Here is a 27,079-nt window from a genome sequence, read left to right on the forward strand (position 1 = left end):
CTCCCTTCCTTTCTTTTTCAGTACCAGGAATCAAACTCAGGACCTTGTGCTTGCCAGGCAGACTCTTAAGCCACAGAGCTATCTTCCTGGCCCTAAACTCACTATGTAACCCAGGCTGGCCTTGAACTCATGGAGGTCCTCCTGCCTCAGCCTCCTGAGTGCTGGGATTGTAGGCATGTACCACCACATTGGCAGCTAGATCAGATTTTTAAAATCAGATTTGTTCTAAAGTATTTGAAACATTCTCAACTGAACAGTCACATCTACTTAGCCTGGCATTTTCAAAGGGCTTACATTGTAGATAGGACAAAGGTGGAGAAGATTGATGCATGCCTTAGGTTAGTGATGGCAAAATGTTTAGAGCCTTCAGTCATAACAAGCGGCCTGCTATGGCACTCGTGCCAAAGGTTCGCCACCACTGCCTTAGATTATTTAGTATGTAAACTCTGGATCTGAATCAGTGTCTAAAATGAACATGACTTTAATCCATATAGGATGAAATAGACAGGAGTCCTTTCCCTTGGGAGGGCATCCTAGGAATGACCACGTTTCTCTCACTTCCTGACAGCTATTCAGTGACAGGCCACCATGGAAGCAGGGTAGGTCTGAGGCCCTCCGGTTCCTTCTAGGACTGTGTGTCATAGTCCACTGAATCAGTGTAATCTGAGATAAAGGTCTTTTCACCAAGCAATCTCAGGTTGAAGCAATTCTCTAGATCTGACAGGGTAGCTGTCGTTCTGAATTACTGATGACTGATTGAAGAAGGGCATGTTCTGATGGCCTCCACCTTCCTGCTGTGAGGAGGCATCAGGAACAGAGGCTAAGATGGTCAGTCAACATCTTTTCCTTATGTAAACATTAAAAACTCAGGATGGGATTAGATTATAATCAGGGCCTTGGTGGATCCTTTCTGGGGTTGTGTTGCACAGTCAGGGAGAGAGAGAGAGAAAGAGAGAGAGAGAGAGAGAGAGAGACAGACAGACAGACAGACAGACAGACAGACAGACAGACAAAGACAGAGAGATACATAGAGAGAAACTATCCTTTCCCTCTATCCTCCCATCCACCCATCCACCCACCAACTCACCTGCCCATGCAGTGATCCACCCATCCAACCACAACCCCCCACCCTCCCACCCACTAAACCATACATTTGTCCACCCAGTCTGCACTTACTGACCATGTGCTATGTATCAAACACTGTTCTAGGCTTTGTACTCTCCTGATTAGGGCTTGCTTTCATGAAGCATATGGCTTGTTATGGGGGCAGATGAAAAAGGAAGAGTAAAGATAGATCTTATAGCGATACACGCTACAAAGAAAAGAAGATGAGGTACTGCTCCCACACCACTGGTGGACAGCTGGCCACTTCCGTAGGTTCCAGTTCAAGCCTCTTGCACCATAGACCTTTTCTCCCCTGAATTCTTCAGTGAATATTTGTGTCAGCTCTCTTTATGAGATTTTTGTTTGGTTAGGTCAATTGAAGTGGTGGGGCAGGATTTATTGTGCTTATTCAAGTAACAAATATATTTGTGTGCAAAATCTGCCTGAAGAGGTACACAGGAAGGAACCTATCAAGATAAAGAGAGGCACATGGAATGTCCAAAGAGGAGATGAGAGGTGGAATTTACTTTATAGCTCTTTAAGTCTCCAGGGACCATATACAAATCAGTGTCTATTTATCAAGCACATATTTTGTGATCTATTAAGAAGGGGAAAGACTCCAGGCTGCCTTCAGCTCAGGAGGGAGGGCTCTGTGTCATATCATTGCTCCACATAGATGGCTCCTTGCTGGAGGGAGAGATGAGTGCTCACACACAGCATGCCCGGTTTGAACCCAGGCCCTAGTGCTGAGGGTGAAGTGGGTAGATTGTGAACCATGATCTTGTTCTCCATACTCTGCCCTGGATGTTTTCCTTATTTCCTTCCATTCTTTTGTTTGTGTGTTTTGAAATAGGGTCTTGCTGTGTCGTTCAGGCTATCCTTGAACTTGTGGAGGGCGATTGTCCTGCCTCAGCCTTCTGAGTGCTGGGACGACAGGCATGGGCCTGCACACCCAGCTCCTTTCAGGTTCTAATCCATTGCACTGAGCCATCCACCCCAAGCCCGTGTGACTGACTGCTCTTGCTAAGCTTCCAGGGCTTCCACAATGGCTTATCCAATGCATTCTTGTAAAAATCAAGTAAAATTTGATCTTTCCTTTTCCATCTCCCCACTCTTCTAGTGTTGACGTTGTGAATCCTTATTTTTCTTGGAGGGTGCTTTCTCTTTCACATTCGTGACCCCTACACCCCTTCAAATGATGGAGGGAACCAGACTGGCAGCTAAAGGTGGAAATGGGTGCAGCTTCGGGGAACAGACACCACCTAGCTTGGCTGGAAGTTCAGTGGTGATCTCATCATCTTGGGGGAGCCTTCACCCCCTAGTTTATTTTCTAAAAGATGCAAATAACTGAAAAAAACATGGCTGTTCTCTGTTTTCTAGGGTAGAGCTTCTGGACACTGGAGGGTAGCGATGTCTTCAGCATTTTGCAGCTGAGTTCTGTATGACTTTGCTCCCCCGGGAACATTTGCATGCATGGAGATGAGGGGCAAGGGGAACCAGGCTACTGGCATCTACTGAGCAGCGGCCAAGGCCAAAGGTACTGCCAACCACCCTGTGGTGCGTCACCTCTGCCCACTCCCAGCTTAGACTAGGGCCCCTTGGTCAAGCCCAGCACCCCTTGTCTCATAATAGTTTTCTCTCTTTTGAGTTTGACCCACAAATTAATTTACCTTTTCACTTTAATTTTGGTTATATAGAATCCAACCCAGGCCAGGGAGAGAGCTCAGTAGAATAAACACTTGCCTGGCAAGCACAAGGTTCTCAGTTCAATCCCTGGTACCACAAAAAAAGAAAAAAAAAATCCAACCCAGAACTGGCAACCAAGAAGCAAACTAGTCAATCCAGTCATTTGTCACATTGAAGCCCCAAAACTGTGAAATTAAATTTTTGCTACCTTCCTCCAACTCTTTAAAAACACTTCACTCACTGGATTCAAGCAAATATTCTAAAGAAATGAGCAGATTAAATGATTTAGTTCTCTTTAGAATTTACGATGTTTAGAATACTTCACTGTAAATGATGCCTTGTGATTTTTTTCCAGATAGCTCAAAAGCAAATATGAAACAAAATGCCTCTTCAGCCCCACAGGCTGGACAGATTTGGCTTGACAACTTTTGTGGGACCCAAGAGAGCAGCAGATATTTTGGACCAGTGAGTAGACTGGACTTGGTGGGAAAACTAAGGAAGAGGGAAGAGGTTGGACAAACAGAAGTGGGGACCACAGATATCACAGATATAAAGGATGGTGCAGTTAAACGGTCAACCTAACCTTTTCATAGCTATAAAAAGGACAGATTCTTTACCTTGACCATGGTTGCCCAATGACAGATGAAGTGTGATTCAGCTGAAGGATACCTAGTCTAGGATTTTATGGAAAGCAGGCCGATGGAATTGAGGTCCTACTATTCTGGAACAAAAGCAAGAGGAAGAATATATTGAAGGACTTTTAAGAGTGAGCTTACTTTTGGTACTGGTCCCAATAACTAGCAGTTTTGAGAAAAAGCAGATAAATCCCATGAGGTGCAACATTGTGTTTTCCATTCCAGTTTACTTCTGTCCACCGTCTGTTGGAGGCAAAGATGGCCAGCTTAACTTTGCAGACATTTTTCTTTAACAATTGTGGACTGAAATAATCTCAGATGTGAGCTAGAACATGGATAAATATAAATATAGTATCAGTTTTAGATTTAAAAAGTCAATTCCATAAATATAAGGTTTTTTTAATAGGCAAAAGTGTCTTTGCACACTGTGGGCCAATCAAGCCATGTTTGGAGGAAGCCACAAACTTTGGGAATCTGATTTCTTTTCTTTTTCTTTTTACTTTTTAAAACATTTTTAGATTAAGTCTCACTCATAGTGCAAGCTGGCCTCAAAGTTGCTTATATAACCCAGGCTGGACTTGAACTCCCAGAAATCCTCCTACCTCAGTCTCCCACATATTGGGATTAAAGATGTGTGCCACTGCACTTGGATTCTCTGTTTTTAATACATATTTAGTTTTAAATGATGTAGTAATTAGGCATACAGACATGTAACATTTCAGCACCTGTATAGGATGTGTGTTGACCAAATCAGGACAATTGGCTTATCTGTCAACTCAGATATTGGAAACAAAGCTCAAATATTCTATGATCATTTGTTGAAATGACTGTCTTTCCTTAGTAAATTATTTTTGCACCTTTGTTAAAAATGAACTGGCCATGGGCTGGCCAGTTAGCTCAGCGGCCTAAAGCACCTGCTTAGGCACAGCGCAGGGACTGGGTTTTGATCCCTGGCCTACAGTGCCAGCCTTGCCCCTGGGGTGCACTGAGACTGTGATTGAGACTGGGCATGGTAGCGTACAGCTGTAATCCCAGTGCCATAGAGGCTGAAAACAGGAGGATCACTATGAGTCTGATCTGTGTAGTGAGACCCTGTAGACTCTGTACTAAATACATATATATAATGAACTGGCTATATTGTCATATTGTGTAGTGGACTAAAGCTTGCTCCATTCTTGTATTGGTCTCTTCCTTTATTTAATACAACATTGTCTTGATGACCATAAGAGAGTAACTTTGGTTTTTAAACTGATATCGCTTTATTGATGGTATCGGTCTATCTGTATGAAATGCACATCTCAGCCGGGTCAACAATATGGTGACGATTATAGATCTAATGAAGGTTCCAAGAGTTGAGGGTCAAGACTTCTGGATGTGTACAGGGCTGAAGCTTTTCATTTTATTTTGAGTAGGTAACACACTTCATGCTCTCTGTTTTACTTTGAGAATAGTTGTTCTAATACCAACTTTCATTACTTAAAAATAAGTGATGCAAAATAGGTGAAATATAATTGGACAGTTTTTGGTGTGCTAGTAATGTTGGTCTGTATGTCAGTCACCAAATGTTTTCCTTTGTAAAAATGCATTCACCTTCCACCCAAGATTTGTGCACTTTTCTCTGTGTCTATCTAATATAGAGATTAAACACTTTACCAAAAAATTAGAAAAGTTTATTTAAAAGATTAGGTTTCTCTAGGAACTGAGATTGTGATTTGAGAAATAAAGACTTTTCTTTTTAGCTTTTTACTCTTGTTCCCTGTTTTTTTGATATGTTGTCTTTATAAACTATTTCAAGGGGTTTTCAGCATGTTGACTATAACAAAAAAGGAAGTAGACTTTTATGTATGCCCATGATGAAGATGCCCAAGACCTATTCCTAGGAGGAAAAAAGCTGGTATACTGTAATACTTAAAGAAAGACAGGAAGGGTATATGCCAACTGATTGACAGCATTTTGAAAAGTCCTTCACAGTATCCCTAAGGGACTGTGGCAGAGGGTTGAGATTTCATGTTCAACATCATCCTTTGCCATACAGGACTTTTAGTAATGAGCATACATGACTTTGTTGATTATAATGAGCAATTACAAAATAGGAATGTTGCCTATACAGTAACAAGACTAATGGACTCACACTTAGATATTTGGGTCACTGTCTCCCATCCAAGTACTAACCAGGCCTGACCCTGCTTAGCTTCCGAGATCAGATGAGATCGGGCACATTCAGGGTGGTATGGTCATAGTCTATTTGGGTCACTGTGTTGACAGTAATGTTCCTTGGGAAATCTGAGATAACTGAGTCTTTATCTTTACAAAATCTGTAGCAAAGAACATGGTAGGTGCTTAGTGCTACTTAGAAGAAAATGACTAGGTACATAAAGTTGCACACACTTGGAAAAGCTTCAAGTTGGTATCACTGTTTTGGTTCACTGTTTTCTATTTTCTGTTAAGTCTGTGCTCCCCACACACTAATATACCATGATCCATTCCCACAGAAACAGAGTTCACAAGACCCCAGAGCCAGTGTGGAAATCTATGCAAAGTTAGAGGCTGTCTATCCCCATCCTGGGTACTTTGCTTTAGGGCTCTCTTTCTTCTTTTATTTTATTTTTATTATTTTAATTTTTAAAAATAATTTTATTGAGAAACAAATAGCAATGAGACAGTTTCAAAACCACTTAGTAGGACAGTTTCAATAATTAATACATTGCATATTGTTGTCTCAGTGGCTATTCATAGTACAAGATGCAGACATGATATCCTGTCCACAAACACTATTAGAACAAATCTTTCTTCTCATTGAATTAAGAGAAAGTAGCTGTATATCTATCCTAACTATTTTGAATATACAGATACAAAATGGTCATTCATTTGTATCCTCTTTTTTGTTTAGTTTTGTCAGAGAAGGGTATTCCATTGTCATTTAAATATTGTAGGTGCATGAATCAGCAAAATATTCCAATATAGTCCAGTAGTCTATAATAATAGTGGGTTTTCTGTAGAACTGGCAATGTCAGAAGACTCAAGACATAGGAGAACCTATACTGTAACATCATGTAACTCAGTTGTGTCCCAAATTTTCTGATCAAGGAGATTATGGGGCCACAGAGGAAAGTGATCAATCATGTAGAGTGTGCCTAAGGAGAGTCCCATGGAGAGAAAATATTCTCTCAGGCTTTCACAGAGAGCAAATTGGTCAAACAATGGCCGTGACTCATCCACATGGTTGACACTGAAAAAGGATCTACGAACTGCAGTACAAGGTTTCAGGGTAAATCCTGAGGGGATTTGACTGACCTTATCAGATACAATAGTTACCTTTCTTGTTATAGAGGTCTTGCTTTATCTTGGTCTCAACCATCCAGCAGAAAAGTATAAAAATGAAGTATAAGAAGTAAAGCCATATTAATATGCTGAACTGTAAAAGGCTCAAGTCAACAACTTCTGACATTGTCAGTCCTATGGAAAACTCTTTCTTGTCCTTGTCAGCGTGGTCCTCTACTTGACTTGTGGAGAGGTAGCTTCCCACTTGCAGATTTGAAGATGTGGAGAAAGCCCTTACTTACCAGATGTGTACTCTCTATCTCCAGATGTGCATAGAATCACATTTATTCTCAAAACAAGGCTAATACCTTTGTCCCCACTTTACTGATACTTATGGTTAAAAAAATCAGTTCACGCAATCGTTCAATTAAGGTGGAATTCTCTGCAATTCTGACCAATGTCCCAATAAGCCTTTGAATCAGAGGCTTCAGCTTATCTCTTAACAGATACTCGGTTGCTCAATCCATGGCAGCCAGGACTCTAGACCCTATATTCCTATCATCTAAAGGTTCTTTGGTCCTCCCGGCGGTCCTCCTGGGCCCAGGTGGCGAAGCAGCCATACTCTTAGGAAAGACAACGTAACAATTGTAGGTACATGTGAACAAGGTGATTGCCTTTTTTTTTCTAACTTGTGAACATTATGAAATGAATTGTAAGCACAAAGAATAAATCATTGTGTACAAGTGACTTAAAAAAGAATAACAAAATATCACTTGTGAAACCACCAATAAGCTTAAGACATGCCAACATTGCCTGTCCATCTGAAGCTTCACTGCCTCTCTTTGAGGTAGTATCTCCATTCACCCTTTCTCCTGATTGCTTTCACTTCCCACTTGCTTTTCTTTAGAATTTCATCACATATATGTTGATGCTTAAATAGTACACTGAGTCAAACTGTTTCTGAACTTTTTGTTTTTTTGCAGTACCAGGGATTGAACTTAGGATCCTGTTCTTGCCAGGCAAGCACTTATTTTATTGAGCTGTCTCCCTGGGCCCTGTTCTGAACTTTAAATTTGCTCTCTCTACAATTTTACTTTTGTAAACTTTAAGACCATTAATTTGTGTCTACAGCCAGTAATATTTCCATTATTATTATTATTATTATTATTATTGGTGTCAGGGATCAAACTTAGGACCTTGCACTTGCCAGGTGAGAGCTTAAACCACTGAGCTGTCTCCCCAGCTCTGTCCTTTATATTATGAGTAGCCATCTCTGAGCTAGAAATAACTTTTCTATTGATTGTCTTCTCTTTTCTGATGGATCATGGCTGTGCTATACTCATCCATTGATGGTTTCTGCAGTGAACATAGCGTTAGGAGGCGGGCCTTGGTTGGAGGTAGTCACTGGGGGTGTGACCTGCAAAGGTGTACTCCGGTCCCCAGAACCCCCCTTCTCTGTTGGCTTCCTGACCACTCTGGATTGAGCACTTTCCTCTTCTGTTGTGCTGTTTCTCCCTTGGCCAACCAACCATGGAATAATCTTCTGAAAACTGTTAGCCAAATAGATGTCTTCTCCTTTAAGTTGTATGTATTGCATATTTTGTCCCAGTGATGGGAGACCCAATACATTTTTTTATGTCTGCAAAATACTGTCCTGTCCCAAGCAGCTTCCTCTACCATAGCTCAGCCATCCTGATGGGAACTCCTTGGCTTACTTGCACAACCTAAGCCTCCCCATCATCCCATTCATCAGGGCATGGTGAGAGGTGGTGTGCCTGGTATGACTGTGTGTGAAGAAGCCCCACCCACTTCTAACATGGAAAGGATGGACAGCTTATTGACCTTGGTCTATGAATGATCCAGCCATTGTCACTCCCAAGTCTCAGCTCTGCCACTGACCAGCAGTGTGACTTTAGCCAAGTTATGTACTGAGCTTGCTGAGCCTCTGTCATATTCATCAGTAGGAAAGGGACTAATATTTGCTTTGCAGGCTTCCTGACAGCACAGCACAAAGCAATGAATGAAAGACCCAAGCAAGGTAGCAGGCGAGTTGTGCATTATCCGTGTATGTTTGTTCCTTTGCTTTCTCCTTGGACAAGCATTTATAAGGAAAGGCTATTTTGCCTAGAAAATATGTATCCACCATTTCTCCTTTGGAGGAACATCTAAGATTTATCTTTGGGGAGTACTCTTCCTCTCTGTTTAGACACAGCTGCCCTTATTTAACCCAGTTTTTAAAATGTTGTAGATATTTGGGGGAACCCCAGAAAATCCTCATCTTTCTTAGCATGGGGATGAGCTTGCTCAAGGCATTGCAGTGTGTTGGGATGGCCATCCTGTGGCCTGGGACACTCGCTGGCCCCATTGGCCTTCTAGAGCCCTGTTCTTTTGTGTCCCAGGGGCTACCCACACTCAGGCTTCCTCCTGCTCACAGCAGCAGTACCTCACCGAGCACATCAGCCTTAGCTTTCTCATCTGTGAAACAGACTCTTAGCTCTAGTTTACAAGTTAAGGTTGATAAGAAGACCAAATGGAGCCCTGGAAAGGAATGCTCACTGGGGATCATGAAGGCAATACTGTGATGTACTGTGGTATTTCCTTCAAAAGAAAAGTTACGGACAAAGCACTGTAAGTTGGAGGCCACGCTGACACTTGGTGGCCATGGCTCATGCTGCATGATGCACCTCCCCTCCTCTATTCCCCCCACCCCAGCTTCTGTCCCCCTTAACACTAAAAAATATTTTTACCCTATGTTTCAACATAAAGGCTGGGAGTTTTCATTTACTACGCTTCTATGATACCAAATCCTAAGACTGCAACAGGGACATAGGGATGTCTCAAAGCATCCAATGAGGAGTATTCAGCAGAGGGAGACCAAAGTGCATGCACAAGAGCTTGGGCTGCTGGGCACATCGAGTCACTCTCGCTCGGCAGCTCGTCTCACCAGGCCCACGACAGGCCTCGGCTCCAGCTTCCAGCTTCACCCAGAGTCCAGGATCCAGGCTGTCTGCCTATGGCCGGGGCTCCCAGCCCTTCAGTTCCAAAGCCACTCTCTGGCCACCAGTCAAGTTGCAGCTGCCTTCCTGGTGTTGCTGGGTCCCCCCCAGATCCTCACCCACCCTCTACTGGCTATGGCCTCAGCATTCCCATGTCCCCCTCCCCCAGTAAAACCTCGCTGTAGAAAATTACCTTGCTGACCCTTCCGAATTCTGCCACCTCATCTTGCTTCCTATGGCTGAAAGACGTGACCATCAGTAATGTCCTGGGGTGGTCTAGGCTCCAAGGTGATTACGTGATTCTGGGTATTTTATTTTTTAAACTAAGATTTATATATGTGTGTGTGTGTGTACTGTGCATATGTTAATTTTACAAATGACAAGTTCAAAAGGAAGTTTTGTCCTTTCTTGTCTATAAAAATAAGAAAAGTTTGAGCCAGCAGTTACAGTATTAGTGCAAAAACCATAATCTGTACCTGTTTTTGAGCATGTAAATCTGAAGTGAGGTGGATGGGCAGAATGGGGCAAGGTTCTCAGCATTTGCTGTACAATTTAAAAACAATGAAGTCTTTTATAGAAAACCAGCTCCATGCCCATAATCCCAGCAACTCGGGAGGCTGAGGCAGGGGGGTCACGTTGAGTTTGAGGTCAGCCTGAGCTACATAGTGAGCCAAAGCCAGCCTAAACTACAGAGGGAGACCCTGTCTCAAAAAGAAAACTAGTTCAGTGCCTCCTCTGGTCTGTGAAATCAGTCCCTGGGAGGAGCTGGTTCTCATAGGCTGCCAGGACTGTCGGTCATAACTCTGGGCTATGTCAAGGGGCTATGATTTAATAATAGCTCCATTATGAAATAGGAACACTATTATGTAATAATATATGGTTACTATAATTTAATAATAGTTATTAGTCATATTAATAAGTATATTAATGGTTATCTTACTATTCATATTTCTATTTATATTAATTTACTTAGTATTATTTATTATTAATGTTGTTTATTATTTAATAATAGTAATTAAAATGATATATTAATTAGTTATATTAATAGGCATATTAATTTTTATATCAACATTATTTAATAATCAAGTATTTAATAGCTATTATTTGATATATTAGTAGTTATTAATAATAGCTATTATTTAATAGACTAAATGCAATATAAATATTACTAGTAAGCATATCAGTAGGTGACCATATAAGAGCTTCAATAATATATTGCCTATTAATATATTATTGGCCATAAATAACAAATCCGGGGACTGATCCCAGTGCCTGACACTCCAAGCAAGGCCTCTACCCCTGAGCTACCCTCTCGGTCCTTTACAAACTTTATTTTGAGACAGGCTCTAGCTAAATCAAACTCCTGATTTTCTTGCCTCAGCCTCCTGAGTATCTGAGATTACAGTCATGCATCCCTGCGCCCAGTTTATTTTTATATAGCTTAATTTTATTTATATATTACGTATATGTTATATATAATACATAGAATAGCATTAATATGAACACTAAAATAAATTAATGCTTAATATCAATAATGTGGGAATTATCATAGAATACATAATAACGTCTAAGCATAAATTCTTCACAACTAAATAGAATTAGTGCCTCGAGTGCTAGGCAGCCACCCAGGGCTGGAGGCGCCTGCGGGCAGCTCGAGGGCGGGCTGTGTCCCCCTCACTGAAGCCCCTGGGGCAGCTGTGCCCGCGGGCCTGTGCCGTGCGGCAGGTCCCCTTGTGCGAGGGCAGTGGGTTTCGGGCGCCTCTGAGCAGGCCCGTGTTCGTGGTGTCGGCACCAGGCGGGGTTGGGATGAGTTGGGCCCGCTGATGTCCTCCCGGAGCCGCCGCAGCTCCTGGCGGGCTCCAGGCCCGTGCGGGGCTCGGGCGTCGGGCTTGGGAGGGCGGCGCTGGAGGGAGGACAGAGGGGGCCACGGCCGGCAGAGCCTTTATTCTTACGCAGAGACCATTCTGAGCCCTCCCATTAGCCCTCCCCTGGGACACTGAGCTTCTCCTTCACCCCACAGGCCACCACGGCGAAGAAGAACTCGGGGAAGAAGGCGCGGATGTACACGGCGGCCTTGGGGATGGGGTTGGCCATGAGCACCTCCTGCTTCTTCCGCCGCACTGTGCGCATCACCTCCTCGGCCACCTCCACCGGGTGCACTCCTGGGGCCAGCTTCCTGAAAAAGACTGAGAGAGCCCAGAGGGCAGGTTGAGGGCCGGGAGCAAGCAAGCAGGTACAAGCCTCTGCTGCCCTAAGTCAGGGGACACAGGGACTGCCTCTGGCATCGCGGTGTCTGGGCCAGGCTGACATATGCCCGCCTGGATGTGACACATCGCACCTCTGGGGGCTTCTGCTTCTTGATCGATGAAGTGGGCCTTCTGGCCTTGATGGTGGGGGAGTTACGTGTAGTAGGTTAGGAAATCAGGCTCCATCCCGGGCCTCTGAGAGGCTGAGGCAGGAAGAAGGCAAGTGTGAGCCTAGCCTGGGCATCTTAGCGAATTAACTCCCTGTTAGAAAATTAAAAAATGAACAAGGGCCTGGGGATGTAGTAGCTCAGGGCAAAGGCCTTGGATTCAGTGTCCAGGACAGGGGGTGGGTTGGGGTGGGGGTGCTGGGTGAATTAAGGCTCTATCTTATAGCTGTTGAGAAGGGCACTTGTCCAGAGCCTCCTGGAGCCTCTTGCTCTGTCCCCCAGGATGATTCCTCTTGGCTCCTCCACATACACAGAGAGCCCAGAGAGTCTCTGGTTAGAGTGTAACAGAATAATAATAATAATAATAATAATAATAATGTGCATTTATACAGCACTCACTATGAGCTGGCGAGTGGGAACCTTCTGTCCGCCCAATAATCCTGAGGTAGGTATTACTGTTATTCCTCATTTTCTGAAGGGGAAACCAAGGCACAGAATGATGAAAGGACTTGCCAGTATTCAACTATCTGATCTGTGGTAGAGGCAGGGAGCCCAGGAAACAGGGAACCCGGAAGTTCCCAAAGACCAAATCCAGCCTACAGAGGAACCAGGCTCCCAGGCAGGCGGGTGGTGGGACTTGAGTGACAATGCAGGCAGGCCACGGGATTTAGCAGCAGACTGGGATCCCCTTGTGCCTAGTGCCTCAGGCCTAAAGTTGTAGGGCCACACCACCCCCAGACTCCTGCTTCAGGAGCACCCTTTGGGTCCACCCCAAGAGTTTCCCTCTGAATTCTCACATTTCCAAATGGATGTGTCCCAGTTTCCTTGCTCGGGATGAGTGTGGTAGGACCGGATGAAAGTTGGGCTCACGGTGCTGACGACCACGTCGTATTCCTCCACTTCTGCTCGCAGGCAATCAAAGAAGCCTAGGGCAGCATGTTTGGAGGCAGCGTCTAGAAGAAAAGCCAGCCAGAGATGGGCATGGCGCTGCTTCCCTGGGAAGTGCATCGGGGACAAGAAGGGCACACACACTTGGTACAAGTGTTGAGCAGGAGGGTGCCTTGAACTCCACCTCTTGTCTTATGGACAGAGGGCTTTGGAAAAGTGGAGGAAAGAGAGATTGAATCCAACTCAGTCACTGGCCCAACGTGTCACCTCAGGCAAATCACATCGCCTCTCGGACACTCAGTTTTCTTACCTTTAAAATGGGGTGATATTTCTGTTGGCAAGCTTTTGTGATATTATTACTCCTTTGTGAAGATTAAATGAAACAATAACAACAACAACCACAACAACATTTAAAATGCTCTACACAGGCAGAGGTTCCCATTCCTTTCCAAGAAGGCTAATGAATGATACCCAAGGATCTTGTGCGAGGTTGGGGGCAGCTGGTGGCTGTGAGGAGCCTGGAATGTTTTGCTTCTCCTCCCCCTTTTCCTTAGAGGAACTGTCTGTGCCAGTTAGCAGCAAATTCAGTTCAAGTCATGGACGCCAGGGGTTGGGTAAGTAGGAATCATTATAGGAATTCCAAGAAGAGCGGATTGATGACTTCCCAAAGCTTCAGAAAATTAGAGCCACATCCAGGATATGGTGGCCCTATGACACATTTCAGGGATGTCCAATGGAGAAGGAGGGATGTAGAATATGGGTGGTATATGGACTTTCCCACTGTACCCAGAAATTTCCACCAAACCCCTTTCACAGTTGTCCAGCCTGAGAAGCCAGGGTCCCCTCCATTCTATTCCCCTCCCGTCCTCTCCCTTCTCCTTCTCTCCCCTTCCCTCCTCTTCCTTCTCCTGCATTCTCCTGTCTCCGCAAATACCAGTCCAGACTTCCCAGGGAAGAGGATCTGACCCCCTCACTTCAGAGGGCTCAGGATGCGGTGCTGGGCTTGGGTTCGTCAGCCTAAAATGAGACTCAATAAGGAGACACCTCATGGAGCTGCCATGAGCATCAAAGAAGACAAGGCTGCAGCGTATCCCACAGTGCCAGGCCCCCTGGAGCCCCCCGAGAAGTGGCTGGCCTTCAGGCAACCGCTCGAGTTGGCAGCAGGTACAAAAGTAGAAGTATCTTCACTGTGGAGCAGGAGGAGTGCAGGTGGGGGGCGCTCGGGGGGGGGGAGAAGAGAAAGCCCCAGTTCTGCCCACAGGTGGCCTGTGCCACCACCTGTTGCCCTAGAAAATAGACTGTGGCCAGGCGAGAGTGTTCAGGAGACACTGAAGCTCATGATAGCTATTCACATGCTCCAATATTTTGCATAAATGACAAAAACCCTGCTATCAGGCTGGCTGAACCAAACCCCTCCCAGCTTGCCCCTTCCTGGCTTCCACCATGAATTTATGTGCATCATTTCATTTGAGTTTCTCTGCACCTGTAAGGCCTGCTGTCTTAATACAGCTGGCTTTTTTATCTGTGGGCTTCACACCCATGGATTCAACAGACTGTGAATTGAAAATACTCAGTGAAAGTTTTGCATCTGTGCTGAACATGTAGTCTCGATCATTCCAGAAACAATGGAAGTACAACAACCATTTGGGTAGCATTTATATTGTAAAAGGTTCTATGGTTTGTGTACTCAAGAGATGATTTAAACTACACAAGGGGATGTGCATAGGTCACGTGCAAATACCCTATTACTTTCTATAAGGGACTCACAGATCCGTGGATATGGGCACCCACACGGGTGCTCCACAGATGCTGAGGTGGTCGCTATATATTGAAGGAAGAGGGGTGGAGGAGCTACTGTACCCACTTTGTGAGCAGCAAAGGACAAGAAGCTGAGGGGGTCATGTGACAGCACTGCAGTAGGTTGCACAACCACACGGGGCTGAGTCTTGACCAGAACCCTGGCTGCCTGTTTCCGGGCCCTGCTAAGAATGCCCTCAGTGGTCCCCAGTGAACCCAATTCTACCTGCCCCAAGCTAGGTATGGTAGCCATCAGGGAAGTACAAATCAAAACCACCTTAAAACACTACTCCACACCATCAGGATCCCTAAAATCAAGATGGATTATAACAAGTGTTGGCAAGGAAGGGAGAGATTAAAACTCTGGTGCATTGCTGATGGGTATGGAAATTGGCACAGCTGCTTTGTAAATGGTCTGGCAGTTTCTCACACGCTTACAGTTAGAAGTGTCCTGTGACCCCACATCTCTCCTCCTAGGTATGTACTCAAGAGAAACAAAAGCACCCACCTTCACAAAAACCATACAAGACTGTTCTTAGTAGAGCTATTCATTATAGCCCTGAGTAGAGACAGCCTAAACATCCATTCACAGATGATTAGATAAATTATATGTAGTATATCTATTTGATAGAATATTATTTTCCTATTAAAGGAAAACAAAAACCCTGATATGGTATGGCATGGGTGAAAGCTATTGAACTAAGTGAAAGAATCTACAAGGGCCCAAATCCACTGTGACGTGTCCTTCTAAGAAGAAGAGACATGAATACAAAGAAAGGTCCCCCTCGTGAACACACACGGGGGTAGGCCATGTGAGGTCATGGCAGGAAGGTGCCCATTGACAAGCCAAGGAGAGAGACTGCAGAAGAAACCAGTGCTCCTTCACTATGGATTTTCAGTCTCCAGAACTACAAGAGAAACAAATTTCTGTGTAAGACATCCAGTCTGTAGTATTTTGTTTTGGCAGCTCTAGCCAAACCCATGCAAAAGAACCACCCATTTTCTTTCCTCCCATTCTCTCTCTCTCTCCTGCCCTTCCATCAATGGACATTTGATGAGCTCCTGTTTGGCACACAGTACTGTGGGCCACAAAAAAACCTAGTGGCATGTGGCCTACCCTCACGGGAGCTGGGAATGTCTGCAGAACTTTCCCAGTGGATCCCGTGAACGGATCCTTGGAAATCTTGCTTCTCCTTGGACTTAGTAGCTGCGGAGCTGTCTCGCTCTTGGGATTGTGTTCCTGTCCTCTCTCCCTTTTCCGTCCTCTAGAAGTTTTCATCGCTCTCCCTTTTTGTGATGCTCACTTAAATTCCTCTTTTCTGTTGTTATCTTTCCTGTCCTTCAGTGGTATCTCTATGGAGGAAGAAGGCACACAAGCTGGGGTGGAGCGTCTGTGTAGAAGTGTGATCTTTGGCAGTGTCATGCTCAGCCAGGATAGGTCCTGCCCACCGGTGACACTGAGCTTTGGAAAGAGAGGAACTTTATTTTTTACATCCCAACCTGTCCCACAGAGAGCTAACTGCTGCAGATGGGCCAAAAATAAGAGGAAGAAGAACCCAGGGAGGAAAAGGAAGCCCAGCAGGCACATCTCCTTTCTGGAGGAGACATTCCTCACCCTGTGCCACCCTATGCGTGGTCTTAGACATAACAGTGCTTATCTTGCTCTGTAAACCGTGCAACATGGGGGACGTCATTTGTGTCCCAGCAACTTACAAGCTGTCCGGAAAGGGAGCCCGAGCTTCCCATGGATGGTGTTCACCAGCACGATCTGGCCCGTCCTCCGGGAGATCATGTTAGGAAGCAGGCCTAGAAGACACCAGAAGTCGCCGTTAGAAGTCTGAGGTGAGCCGGGCAGCAGACAGACCCTTCTCCCACCCCATCATCACACAGGACTCCGCTGTCTCTGTGGCAGTGGCACTGCTGCTGGGCAGAGACGCAGAAAACCTTGATGGCTATCGATCAGGTGTTTCCAAACAGAGGGCTGGACCAGTTGGAGCCTTGCTGCATGATTTTAAGTGACTCACTGATGGGCATTAATTAAAGGTCATCGATGCCAATAATAGGAGATTGTCTTTTTAACACTCTTATTGTCTCAAAAAGGAAGTCTCGTGTTGGTTCTGTCTTCAATATTTATCTTGCAACTGGTAATCTCTAACAAAGAAGGAAAGAACTACGTCCTTGGAGGAGTTTACTTCATGAAGTTTCAGGTTGCCTTATAATGACTGAGAGTGATTATGGCAGTTATTTATCTTCTACTGGGCCTGGAACACAGAGCCTTGCATGTTAGGCAAGCCTGCTACCACCGAGCTGCCACCCAAGCCCCTCGTATTTTGAGACAGAGTCTCGCTAAGTTGCCCAGACTGCCTTCAAACTTGGGTTTCTCTTACTTTAGCTTCTTGAGTAGCTGGTATTACAGGCGTGCACCACTGCAGCTGGCCGCAAAAGGTTTCAAGTTGATGCTATAAAGATTTCTTTGTAATGTGTAAATACTTTTAAAAGAAGAAAGCAAGCAGAAAAATATTAAGCAAATTAGCAATCCCAGTGGAAAGAAGATAGGCCAAAAATGGAAAAAGAGGGTGCTTCACAACTTAACTTTCATCATGGCTACCTAAATCCCGTCCTTCTTGTTAGAGATGAGCAAACAGAGGACCAGAGATAGTGACGAGACTCAGGTCACTCAGCTCGTGAGAAGTTCAGCGAGCAGAAGCCAGTCCTGGCCTTCCCTTGTCCCAAGCCTTGCTTTGTTGTCATGGAGTGGTCCCTGTCAAAGGCTGAGGGAACACCACACTTGACTGGCCTTCTTGGTGTGTCCATGAGCAGGGGGCTGCACCAAGCTGTTTGCTCAGTGATCTCACTCTAGAAGCTCTGGCAAGTCATCTTTCTGCCACAAATGCTTCTTTCTCCTCATCTGTCTCAGAACCCCATTACTACTTCTGTCTCGAAGCACCTAGCGCAGGAACTAGCTGTGCCTTCTCCACCTCTACCAGCATACCCTGTTACCGATGTGGAGCTGTTCTTCATGCTTGCATTCTTCCCTAAGCTTCTGCTTGGGCACACCTGTGTTTTGGGGGAGGTGAAGCTTCATTTGATGACTGCGTCCCATGGCCATCTCTGGGCCTCGCCTCCCAGCCTGCTATCCTGAATTTGAGCTCAGTGTTGAGGTCTCCCTGTAGATGTCTTTCAGGCTCCTGCAGCAAGGTGCCAAGTGACCCAGCCCTTTCCCCTCTACAAGAAGATGGCTCTCTACCTCCCTTGACTCTGTGAAAGGGCCAAAAGAATACTGGGTATCTTGTCTTTTGGAAATAAATTCTTTTCTTCTTTATTTTTGAGGACAGAGCATTCGACCAACTGACATGGTTAGAAGTCGACCAGCTATGAAACTGAAGCAGCAAAATCTGTGTAAAAATTGAGGCCAATGGTCCAGAGATACTGAATCAGAGGGGAGTAATCGGTGTATGAAGAGAAGCAAAGGGCAGAATTGGGTGCGGAAAAGTTTCATAGTAATCTTGGAATATGCAAGCAATTTATTTCCAAAATAATTTTTCTTCACCAAATATTACAGTGAGGGCTGGGGAGATAGCTTGACAGTTCAACAGCTTGCCTGGCAAGCATGAGGACCGAGGCCTGATCCCTGGTGCCACATGCTGGTGCTGGCGCTGGAACCAAGCGTGGTGGCATATGCCTGTAATCCCAGCACTAGGGAGGCTGAGAGAGGAGGATCACTATGAGTCTGAGCTGCATAGTGAGGCCCTGTACCAAGTAAATAAATAATAAAATTTAAAAAAATTACAGTGAGAATGTTTAAAATTTTCATCAAATAAGTAAGAAATCTTCTGATAAGACAAGGAGTCCCATCCAGAATCAGATGACTGACTGGCTAGGAGACAAAGCATTCAGTGACTCAGCAGCCTATGGGAAAAGGAAACTCACGAGACCTTTGGTCAAGGTGATGGGTCCAAAGTAATTGGCATTCATGATCTTTTGGTCGAGCTCCAGAGAAATCTTATGGGCAGGCCCCTTCACCTTCATGCTGGCATTGCTGATGAGGATATCCACACAGCCGTAGCAATCCAGGACTTCTTTCGCCACATCTTGGACACAGCTGATGTCTGAGAGATCCAGTAGGACCAGCTTGGGGGTGAATGTCTGCAGAGCCAATGGGAAAGTCACGGCATGTCAGATCACTTCTCCCTGTAGGCACTGGGTAGAATCATCTGATTCTGCTGTAAAAATTGTAGTTGCATTGGCTTAAGTACTTGCTTGCTGGTGACTTCTTGGGAGGGGACTCCATTGTCCTGATTTCTTTGAAAGAGGTATTTGTTGTTGTTTGTTTTAAAATCAGGCATGTTTGCAATCACATCTCACACCTGGGACAGCCCCTATCTCTCAATTCTTTTTGGTTCTAATGTTCATAGAATTTGGACAAGAATTAGTGCTAAATTTTAGGCATGGTGAATTGTCAGAACAGCACCTTGAGACAGGCAGGCATGCTCGTTCCATTTGCTGTCCCCTCAAACTAAAAGCCACCCCTTTTTGAAATTCAAAATTCATAGAGTGACTGCAAAACAACAACAACAAAGAGGAAAAAGAGGAAGTGATTCTGGAAGAAGCTATTCTTGGGGACCAAGGAAACACTGCTTTCACACATGAATGTGCAGTAATAAATCTACACTTTTGGCCATAGTTCCAGAACTGATAAATCAGGTGAATATTGTCCCTGGTAGCACTCTCCTCTGGAGGCCTTGTACTTATACCAGTGCGAGAATCCCTACTTTTAACATTTCTGAGCAATTTCTTGAAAGTTACGTTTCAAATTGACTTAGAACCTGCAACAAAATCTATGTCTACCCTGTGTCCACATTTTGACTTGAGTCAAAATCATATATTTGACACATTATTTTTGGAGCACCTCCTATGTGCCAGGCACTGTGCTCAGTCCTATACTGGTGTCATCAAGGGGGTATTTGTCTATAGTGGGGAACAGATAAGAAAATTGGCAGTATCTGGGCTCAATGCACCTCTAGTGTTGGGCAAACACTAGTTCTGAGGTAAATCCTTGAAGATTGACTCCCTGATCAGATTTGTATGGGAAGCACCCAGTACATTCCAGCTTCTTTTCAGAGATTCATAATACATCAGCTTATCAAAACTCTGTAAAGTCCTGTGGTAAAGAAATTAGATAAGCCTGCCCTAACTCAGTATTTACCAAACAATAGACTGCAGAATCTTAGTTTTTACCCCAAACTCAATAACATCACAAGCAGTAAACATGGAGAATTCTGTCGTTCCATTTGCTGTCCCCTCAAATAGCAGATTTAGGTCTGAGTGGTTCTTGGCTATTTCCAAGTACCAAAGACAGCATCAAAGGTAAAGACATAGAAACCAAACCTGAAGGGAACACTGAGGCAGTTCCCTAAATAACACCCCTGCAATGCTGTACAAATTGTAGTTGCATTGGCTTAAGTACTTGCTTGCTGGTGACTTCTTGGGAGGGGACTCCATTGTCCTGATTTCTTTGAAAAAGGTATTTGTTGTTGTTTGTTTTAAAATCAGGCATGTTTGCAATCACATCTCACACCTGGGACAGCCCCTATCTCTCAATTCTTTTTGGTTCTAATGTTCATAGAATTTGGATGAGAATTAGTGCTAAATTTTAGTCATGGTGAATTGTCAGAACAGCACCTTGAGACAAGCAGGCACACTCGTGCCAGCAGAGCCATTGCTGGCTCATTTCTTTCCCCAGAATGATCACAGCTTTCCTCCCCCTGGCCCAAGGGGTTCTCCTTCATCAATGGAGAACAAAGACAACCAGCAGTGATCCACACTGACTGTTGGAGGCCTTACCTTGCTGGGGTCAGCCACACTGATCAAGGAGTCATAGAGACTTTCGAGCTTCTCCCAGTCCTTTCCACACAGCACCAGTCTTGCCCCACCTGTGTGGAACACCCGGGCACACTCTGTGGAGGAGAAGGAAGTAGGACAGTGTGCACTGTGTAAAGCGAGTCGCTGATGGTGACTCCTTGCTCTCTTATAAACTTCAGAAATAAAAGAACGCAAAAATCTTAGCACCACAAGGCCTTTCAGAGATTGTTTCACTTAATCCCAGTCCTAGGCTAAAATTTGTGGTTGTTGACCTTGTCAGATACAAAAGTTACATTTCTTGTTGTATAGGTCTTGCTTTATCTTGGTCTTAACCATTCAGCAGAAAAGTATAAAATGAGGTATAAAAAGTAAAGGCATATTAATATGCTGAGCTGCAAAAGGCTCAAATCAACAACTTCTGACATTGACAGTCCTACGGAAAACCCACTACTGTTATGGACTACTGGACTATATTGGAATATTTTGCTGAATTCAGCCACCTATAATATTTAAATGGCAATGGAATACCCATCTCTGACAAAACTAAGCAAAAAAGGGGATACAAATGAAGGACCATTTTGTATCTGTATATTCAAAATAAGACAGATATACAGCTACTTTCTCTTAATTCAATGAGAAAAAGATTTGTTCTAATAGTGTTTGTGGACAGGATATCATGTCTGCATCTTGTACTATGAATGACCACTAAGAAGAGAACAATATTCAATATATTAATTATTGAAGCTGTCCTACTAGTCAGTTTTGAAACTGTCTCACTGCTATTTGTTTCTCAATAAAATTATTAAAAAACCAGTAAAATTTGTGGCTGTTTTTGGCTTTATCTTGGTTGTTTCCTGTGAGGGGAAGCTTACAGTGAGGTGAAAGAGGTCCTCTTCTGTTATTTTGATGACTACAAGTTATTCCTTAGATTGAACATAAAGATGGACCTGTCCACCCAGGCCCACAGGAGACCTCAGTTCTAGAGATACTGGGAAGAGCCACACCATGTTTGTTCAGATCAAGTATCAACCATTGCGCTGCAATTTTTATGTGGATGGATACCTCAGCCAAGCCTCTTTTGTATGAAGAAAGTGAATCTTCTTTCAGATTAATTTTATTCTGGACTAGTTCCTGATTCATCCAATATAGGGTTTTTCCAACTGGGCAACAGTTGGTAACAGTATTCTGATACTTACAAGCAATAAAAGCTCACATATTTCAATAATTTACTGGTTCTAGGAACTATTGAAAGAAGTTTACATATATTAGTTTACTTAATTCTCACCATAATCTCAGGAGGTAGAGATTTAGGTGGCCAAGATTTATTGAGCGTGCTTATCAGAGAAAAACAGCCAGGAAGCAATGACCTGGAGCAAGTGCCAGGAAAGGGCATGGTCTCAAGGAAAATTGTAGCTTGGCTTGATGCAGAGAGAACCACAGAGTCTGAGCCCCTCTACATACTGTTCCATGTGGAGGCAAGAGGGCCAACATTTTGCACTCCTGTGCCAACCAGTCACCAACTCTGGGCTGGCTCCTCTGAGGTGAGGGCATAGCTGTACAACTCCTTAGCAAGGGCAACATCCACTGGAATCCCCGAGTAAAACCAGGACATAATCCTAAGCACTCTGATGTGCATGTCAGGGATGGCTTGTTCTCCACATTAGGCTGCCGCAGGGCTAATCACTATTGCCAGGAAGGGAGTAGGTGGGGGTTGTGCTGTTGCCCACCCATTCCATCCTCCCACTGTATTATGATGGGGACATATTTGCAAGCTGGGTACTAGGGGAGGGGAGGGACCTGCAGCCAAGAGCCAGACTTAACCTCTGGCTGTGGCTTCTGTTCCATCCCATTATTCTGTGTCCTCTGCTCTGTTAACACCTTGCTTTCCCACATGTGCTTGACACAGCAAGCACAAAGGAGCAGCTCTCAAATGAGCTATTCCTGCTGAAGCCAGGCCTTTGATATACTGGTTGCTCTTATTTTTATTCTTTATCAGCTCAGCTTGGCATTTACCTTGTGTCAAACACTGGGATTGATTTTTCTTTTTCAACCAATAAACAAATTGAATCTTCCTTCATTTCATCACATCTAAGACGCCATAAACTGTAAGGTACCTTTTGATTTCAAAAATAAAAAATGAGAAAGGATGCTGGTGACTCCAAGATGACCTGATTTCAGTACTGTCTGAAGTAGAGTAATTGAACATCTTAGAAGTGATAAGAAGAGAGGGCTGATGTTTGGTCAGAAATCCCTGAAGTAGTCCGCATGGACTGGTTAGACATTTCAGTTGTCACTTTTGCTGCACACACAGTGTGTACAGGTGACATATTGCCTGACTTGGCTGAGCTATGCAATCTGGGTCAAGAAGAGGTGTCCTGATATGACCTGTTGGCTCGATTGCCCCAGTACACAGTCTCCTTAATGCCACTCAGTGCCATCTGGGGATTCATTAGGTTCTGTGGCTCCAGCGTGTGAGGTGGGCTGTGTGCACACCACATTGTCTTCTCCACGCCCCTCACATTTTTCTTGCCATGGTCTTAAGAAACAGAACAACTGGAACCTGGAATTGTGGTCATCAGTAGCACTCTGAAGCCAGGCACTTATTTAAGGTCATACACACCCAGCTTCTCAAGTTACTTTTAAATACTTGGACTTTATTTCTTTCTGCTTGGCCTTTCTTTCCAGGGTGAGTCAATAAGATGCAGTAAAAAAGAATATCAACTGTAGTCATGACAGACTAGGCCACACGCCTGTGCAAATCTCATTTTGCTCCTGACATGTATTTCCTGGGAATCTGATTTACACAATGCCTGACTACAGCTGAATGAGATTTAAAAGACTTACAAAGACCATTAGGACAAACCTACAACAGAGAGAACAGCAGCTCCACCTACTAAGACAGAAAGTCATTAAGGTCATAGGAAAACTGAACAGCCTCTTTCCAGTATCAGCATGTAGCTGATATTCAGATCCTCCCCCCAGCAACAGCGAAACGTACACTGTTTCCAAGTCCTTACAGAACATTGGCCAAGACAGATCACATCCAGGCTGTAAAACAGACCTCAACCAACCCAAAAGGGTTGAAATCATACTCTGTGTGATTATACTCTGAGTAATTGGAATCAAACTGGTAAAACAAATATGCAGGCACATACTTTTCTACTGTAAATGAGCACGCTTCCTTTAGCAAGTAGTTAGATAAATAAATAAACTTTGTGTGGGTCCTGGATGCCAATGCTGGAGAGGCCAAGGTGAACAAATTGCAGGTTTCGCTGTAAGAAAGCTATGTCTGGTGGCTCGACTGAGCGACACTGATACAGTGCCATGAGGAGTGCCCAGATAATGGAGCACATCTAGAAGGAGCTGCGGAAGTAAGGGGTGGCTCCTCGTGGGCCATCCAAGAGGAAGGGGCAATTAAGCAGGCAGGAAAGGCTCCAAGGGAGAAGCTGTATGGGGTCCCTTATTATAGCCTGGTCTTGTCAAATACATTCTGATTGGAGAGCTAGATTGCTCCAAAGCTTTTGACCCTGAATGGCTCTAGGTGAGCTTATCTTCTCCAACTTTTCAGGTCAACGTTGTCCTCTTGGGTCTGGTCTGATTGACACATACGACCTGCTGTTAGAGAAGCTGGAGTCTGAGTTTGAGTATCCCTTTCTCCCTCCTGAGTACTGCTTCTAATGAGACAGGATATTCTCTTTGGGGATTGCTTCTGGGATCTGTGGAAGGGCCACATGGAACATCGTGTCTGTCTGTCTCATGCTTTGGTTTTTCAACATGTCATGGTTGGTCCAAAATCATTACCTAATCATTACCGGATAGCTCAGACCCATGTGCAGTGGTCCATCGGGCCTGCCTTCCTGACTGGGGATGAGAGGCACACAAAGGAAAATTGTTACACAGAATGGAACCTTTCGCAGAATGTGACAGAGATGTGACATGAATTGTCAGAAGGAGCACAGTTTTAGGAGTGCTTCTTACTGCTATGAGCCATAGCTGCCTCATCTGTAACATGGGCAAAACTGTCTTGTCTTCAGGATTGTTGAAAGGATTAAATCTAATTTATCCTCAGGGCAAGTGGTTTGGCTCCCACTGTGATGTCCAAGAAAATGAAAAGCAAGCTCTGAGCAAATTCTCAGAGGAGGTCACAAATATTTTCTCTATGGCCACTCTTATCCTTCCAGAGAGACACTTTGGAAGGGGCAATAGCCAGAATAGAGTGGGCTTGTAGGCACTTGTTGAGTTACTAATGAATGCTTGATTGGACGTGCCCTATACTTGATTAAAAATAGCAAAAGCAAAAATCATCCCTGCGTTATTTAATAAATAGGGTTGCATCACCATCGTTTGCAATGATAGGGTCAGAATCTTGCAATGCCAAAGGACATTTATTACTCCTCATGTCACAGATGTGACCAGGAGAATGCCCCCTGGGACTATCCAACTTATGGGTTGCCATCAAGACTTGGAGGTGAGACAACAGAAAGAAGCAGGCTGAACATCATACGATAGGGAGTGGTAGGGCGTGTGGCACACAGAAGCGGGTGTGCTCTGCTTGGATTTGTTCTGCATCATGATCATTACTAACACTGGAGGGGCACCCTGTAGCTCCAGGTTGCTCATGTAACTGCTACCCATCCATGAATTAATTGACTGCTCCCAGCTACATTATGAGGTAGAGACAGCCAGCACCCTCACCTTACAGATGAGAGATTCCATGCAGAGAAGTGAAGTAACTAGCTAGTACGTGCTGGAGTGAGGATCTGAACCTAGCACCCAAGTCTGGGCTCAGAACCAGTATGTAGCCCAGGTAAAGATACTGAATTTAAAAATTTCTGGAAACACCATGAAAGCAAAACCAGCCATATCTGTAGGTGACCTTAAAGTGTGAGTTTCCACTCTGAGACCTATCAGTACACTCATTTATCAGGCAAAGAAGCTGCAGCCTCAACAACAAATATTGCTAACATATTGGTTAGTGACAGATCTGGGAGAGAACTCAGGATCAATCCCCCCCAGTGCATTTCTCCACATGCTACCCTGCCACTATCAGTCCCCTCTGGACAGAGATGGATGCATTTCAGAGCACAGTCAGCTTACCCTTGCCCAGTCCTGAGATGGCGTCAGTGATCACCACCACTTTGTTCTGCACGGCCGACTTTGACCACAGCCTGGACACCTCCTGATAGATGAAGAGGAGGCCGCTGATTCCCAGCAGCAGCAGGGGCAGCATCAGCACAACCATGACTCCCATCTTGTTCTGAGGGACAACACATTGAAAGGATTGGTTTTACAGAGACCCTGATGGTGATGCCTAGGGCAGGGGCAGACTTGAGGCTGCAGGGTTCATTCACTCCAGGTATGGAGCCTCTCTCTTCTCATGGAGCTTATCTCTGCTCCTAGGGCGGCTGCTTTGGAGCCGAACAACCAGCAGGCATGCTAATCCCCCAAAGTTCAACAAATAGGAAATTACTCACGTTGTCTCCAAAGCAGACCAAATGCAGGGGGCCTGCCCTCCCCTGAGGTTAATTACAAATTTAATTAAAATAGGCCTGCATTTTTGGAAGGAAATCCATGTGTTAAGGCCACTTGCTCAGGCCCTAATGGTTATTTATAGCTCTCAGCTGCACTGAAGAGCTTTTCAGGGTAAATATAGTCTCTTCTGATATTCAGGGACACATGCTGGCTGGGTCTGATTTCAGGGTTCTCGCCAGGACTTTTAAAGCCTCCCTGGCTTGCTGGGCAATGAGAGGTTTCCCGTATAGTCTGGGGTTGAGCATTTAGGGATCAGAGCCTGGGATTTTCAACACAGACATCCTTATCTTTATTTTCTGTATCAGGTAGCTTCCAGGTAGCTCAGACCCGTGTGCAGTGGTCTATCGGGCCTGCCCTCCTGGCTGGGGATGAGAGGCATACGAAGGAAAATTGTTGCACAGAATGGAAGCTTTTGCAGAATGAGCCACTTGGAGATGTGACATGAACTCTCAGAAGGAACACAGTTTTAGGAGTGTTTCTTACTGCTATGAGTCTTAGCTGCCTCATCTGTAATGTGGGCAAGACTGTCTTGTCTGCAGGACTGTTGAAAATATTAAAATATTACATATTGTGAACCTAGTATAAAAACCTGGCCCACAAGAAGGTAGTCATTGTCATTATGATTACAAATACTAAAAATTTATCCCAAATATTAACTATTTTAGTTACCAAAGGTGACTCAGTCCAATTAGAAATGGAGAGACATCCAGTGAAAGTATTCAGATATCAAAATCCAGAAGACTCCTTATATCAGAGTCCTAAGTTGGATGATTAACACCTTGGGCTGACCAGGAAGTAGGGCAAAGAGCCATGTACCAGGGCAGGAATGCAGGAAGCTGGATTTCTCTCTTGCAAATTAGGAGCAAACAAGAATATTTTAAAAACCCCACAACCTTTTACAGGCA

General features: G+C 44.5%; 1 protein-coding gene across 1 annotated transcript; it reads right to left on the bottom strand.

Moving 5' to 3' along the window:
• Window positions 1-11,606: 11,606 nt before the first annotated feature.
• On the bottom strand, window positions 11,607-26,249 carry Dhrs7c (dehydrogenase/reductase 7C). The gene is made up of 7 exons (XM_004645161.2): window positions 26,117-26,249; window positions 25,740-25,899; window positions 20,625-20,737; window positions 18,716-18,926; window positions 16,494-16,586; window positions 12,893-13,048; window positions 11,607-11,868 (listed from the first exon to the last, which is right to left on the bottom strand). Exons 2-7 carry the CDS (start codon window positions 25,891-25,893, stop codon window positions 11,660-11,662), a joined length of 936 nt encoding a protein of 311 aa, XP_004645218.1. The 5' UTR covers window positions 25,894-25,899; window positions 26,117-26,249; the 3' UTR covers window positions 11,607-11,659.
• Window positions 26,250-27,079: the final 830 nt, after the last annotated feature.

The sequence above is a fragment of the Octodon degus genome, unplaced genomic scaffold (assembly GCF_000260255.1).
Source record: "Octodon degus isolate 3935 unplaced genomic scaffold, OctDeg1.0 scaffold00219, whole genome shotgun sequence".
In the NCBI taxonomy this organism is placed as follows: Eukaryota; Metazoa; Chordata; class Mammalia; order Rodentia; family Octodontidae; genus Octodon; species Octodon degus.

What these genes read in the sequence shown, in the direction of transcription:
- Dhrs7c (XM_004645161.2), bottom strand. Translation starts at nt 25,893, where the DNA reads ATGGGAGTCATGGTTGTGCTGATGCTGCCCCTGCTGCTGCTGGGAATC. An exon ending in ACCCATCACCTTGACCAAAG is followed by an intron (nt 16,587 to 18,715) that starts GTCTCGTGAGTT and finishes GGTGTCTTCTAG; the next exon opens with GCCTGCTTCCTAACATGATC. An exon ending in GCTCCCTTTCCGGACAGCTT is followed by an intron (nt 13,049 to 16,493) that starts GTAAGTTGCTGG and finishes CTTTTCTTCTAG; the next exon opens with ACGCTGCCTCCAAACATGCT.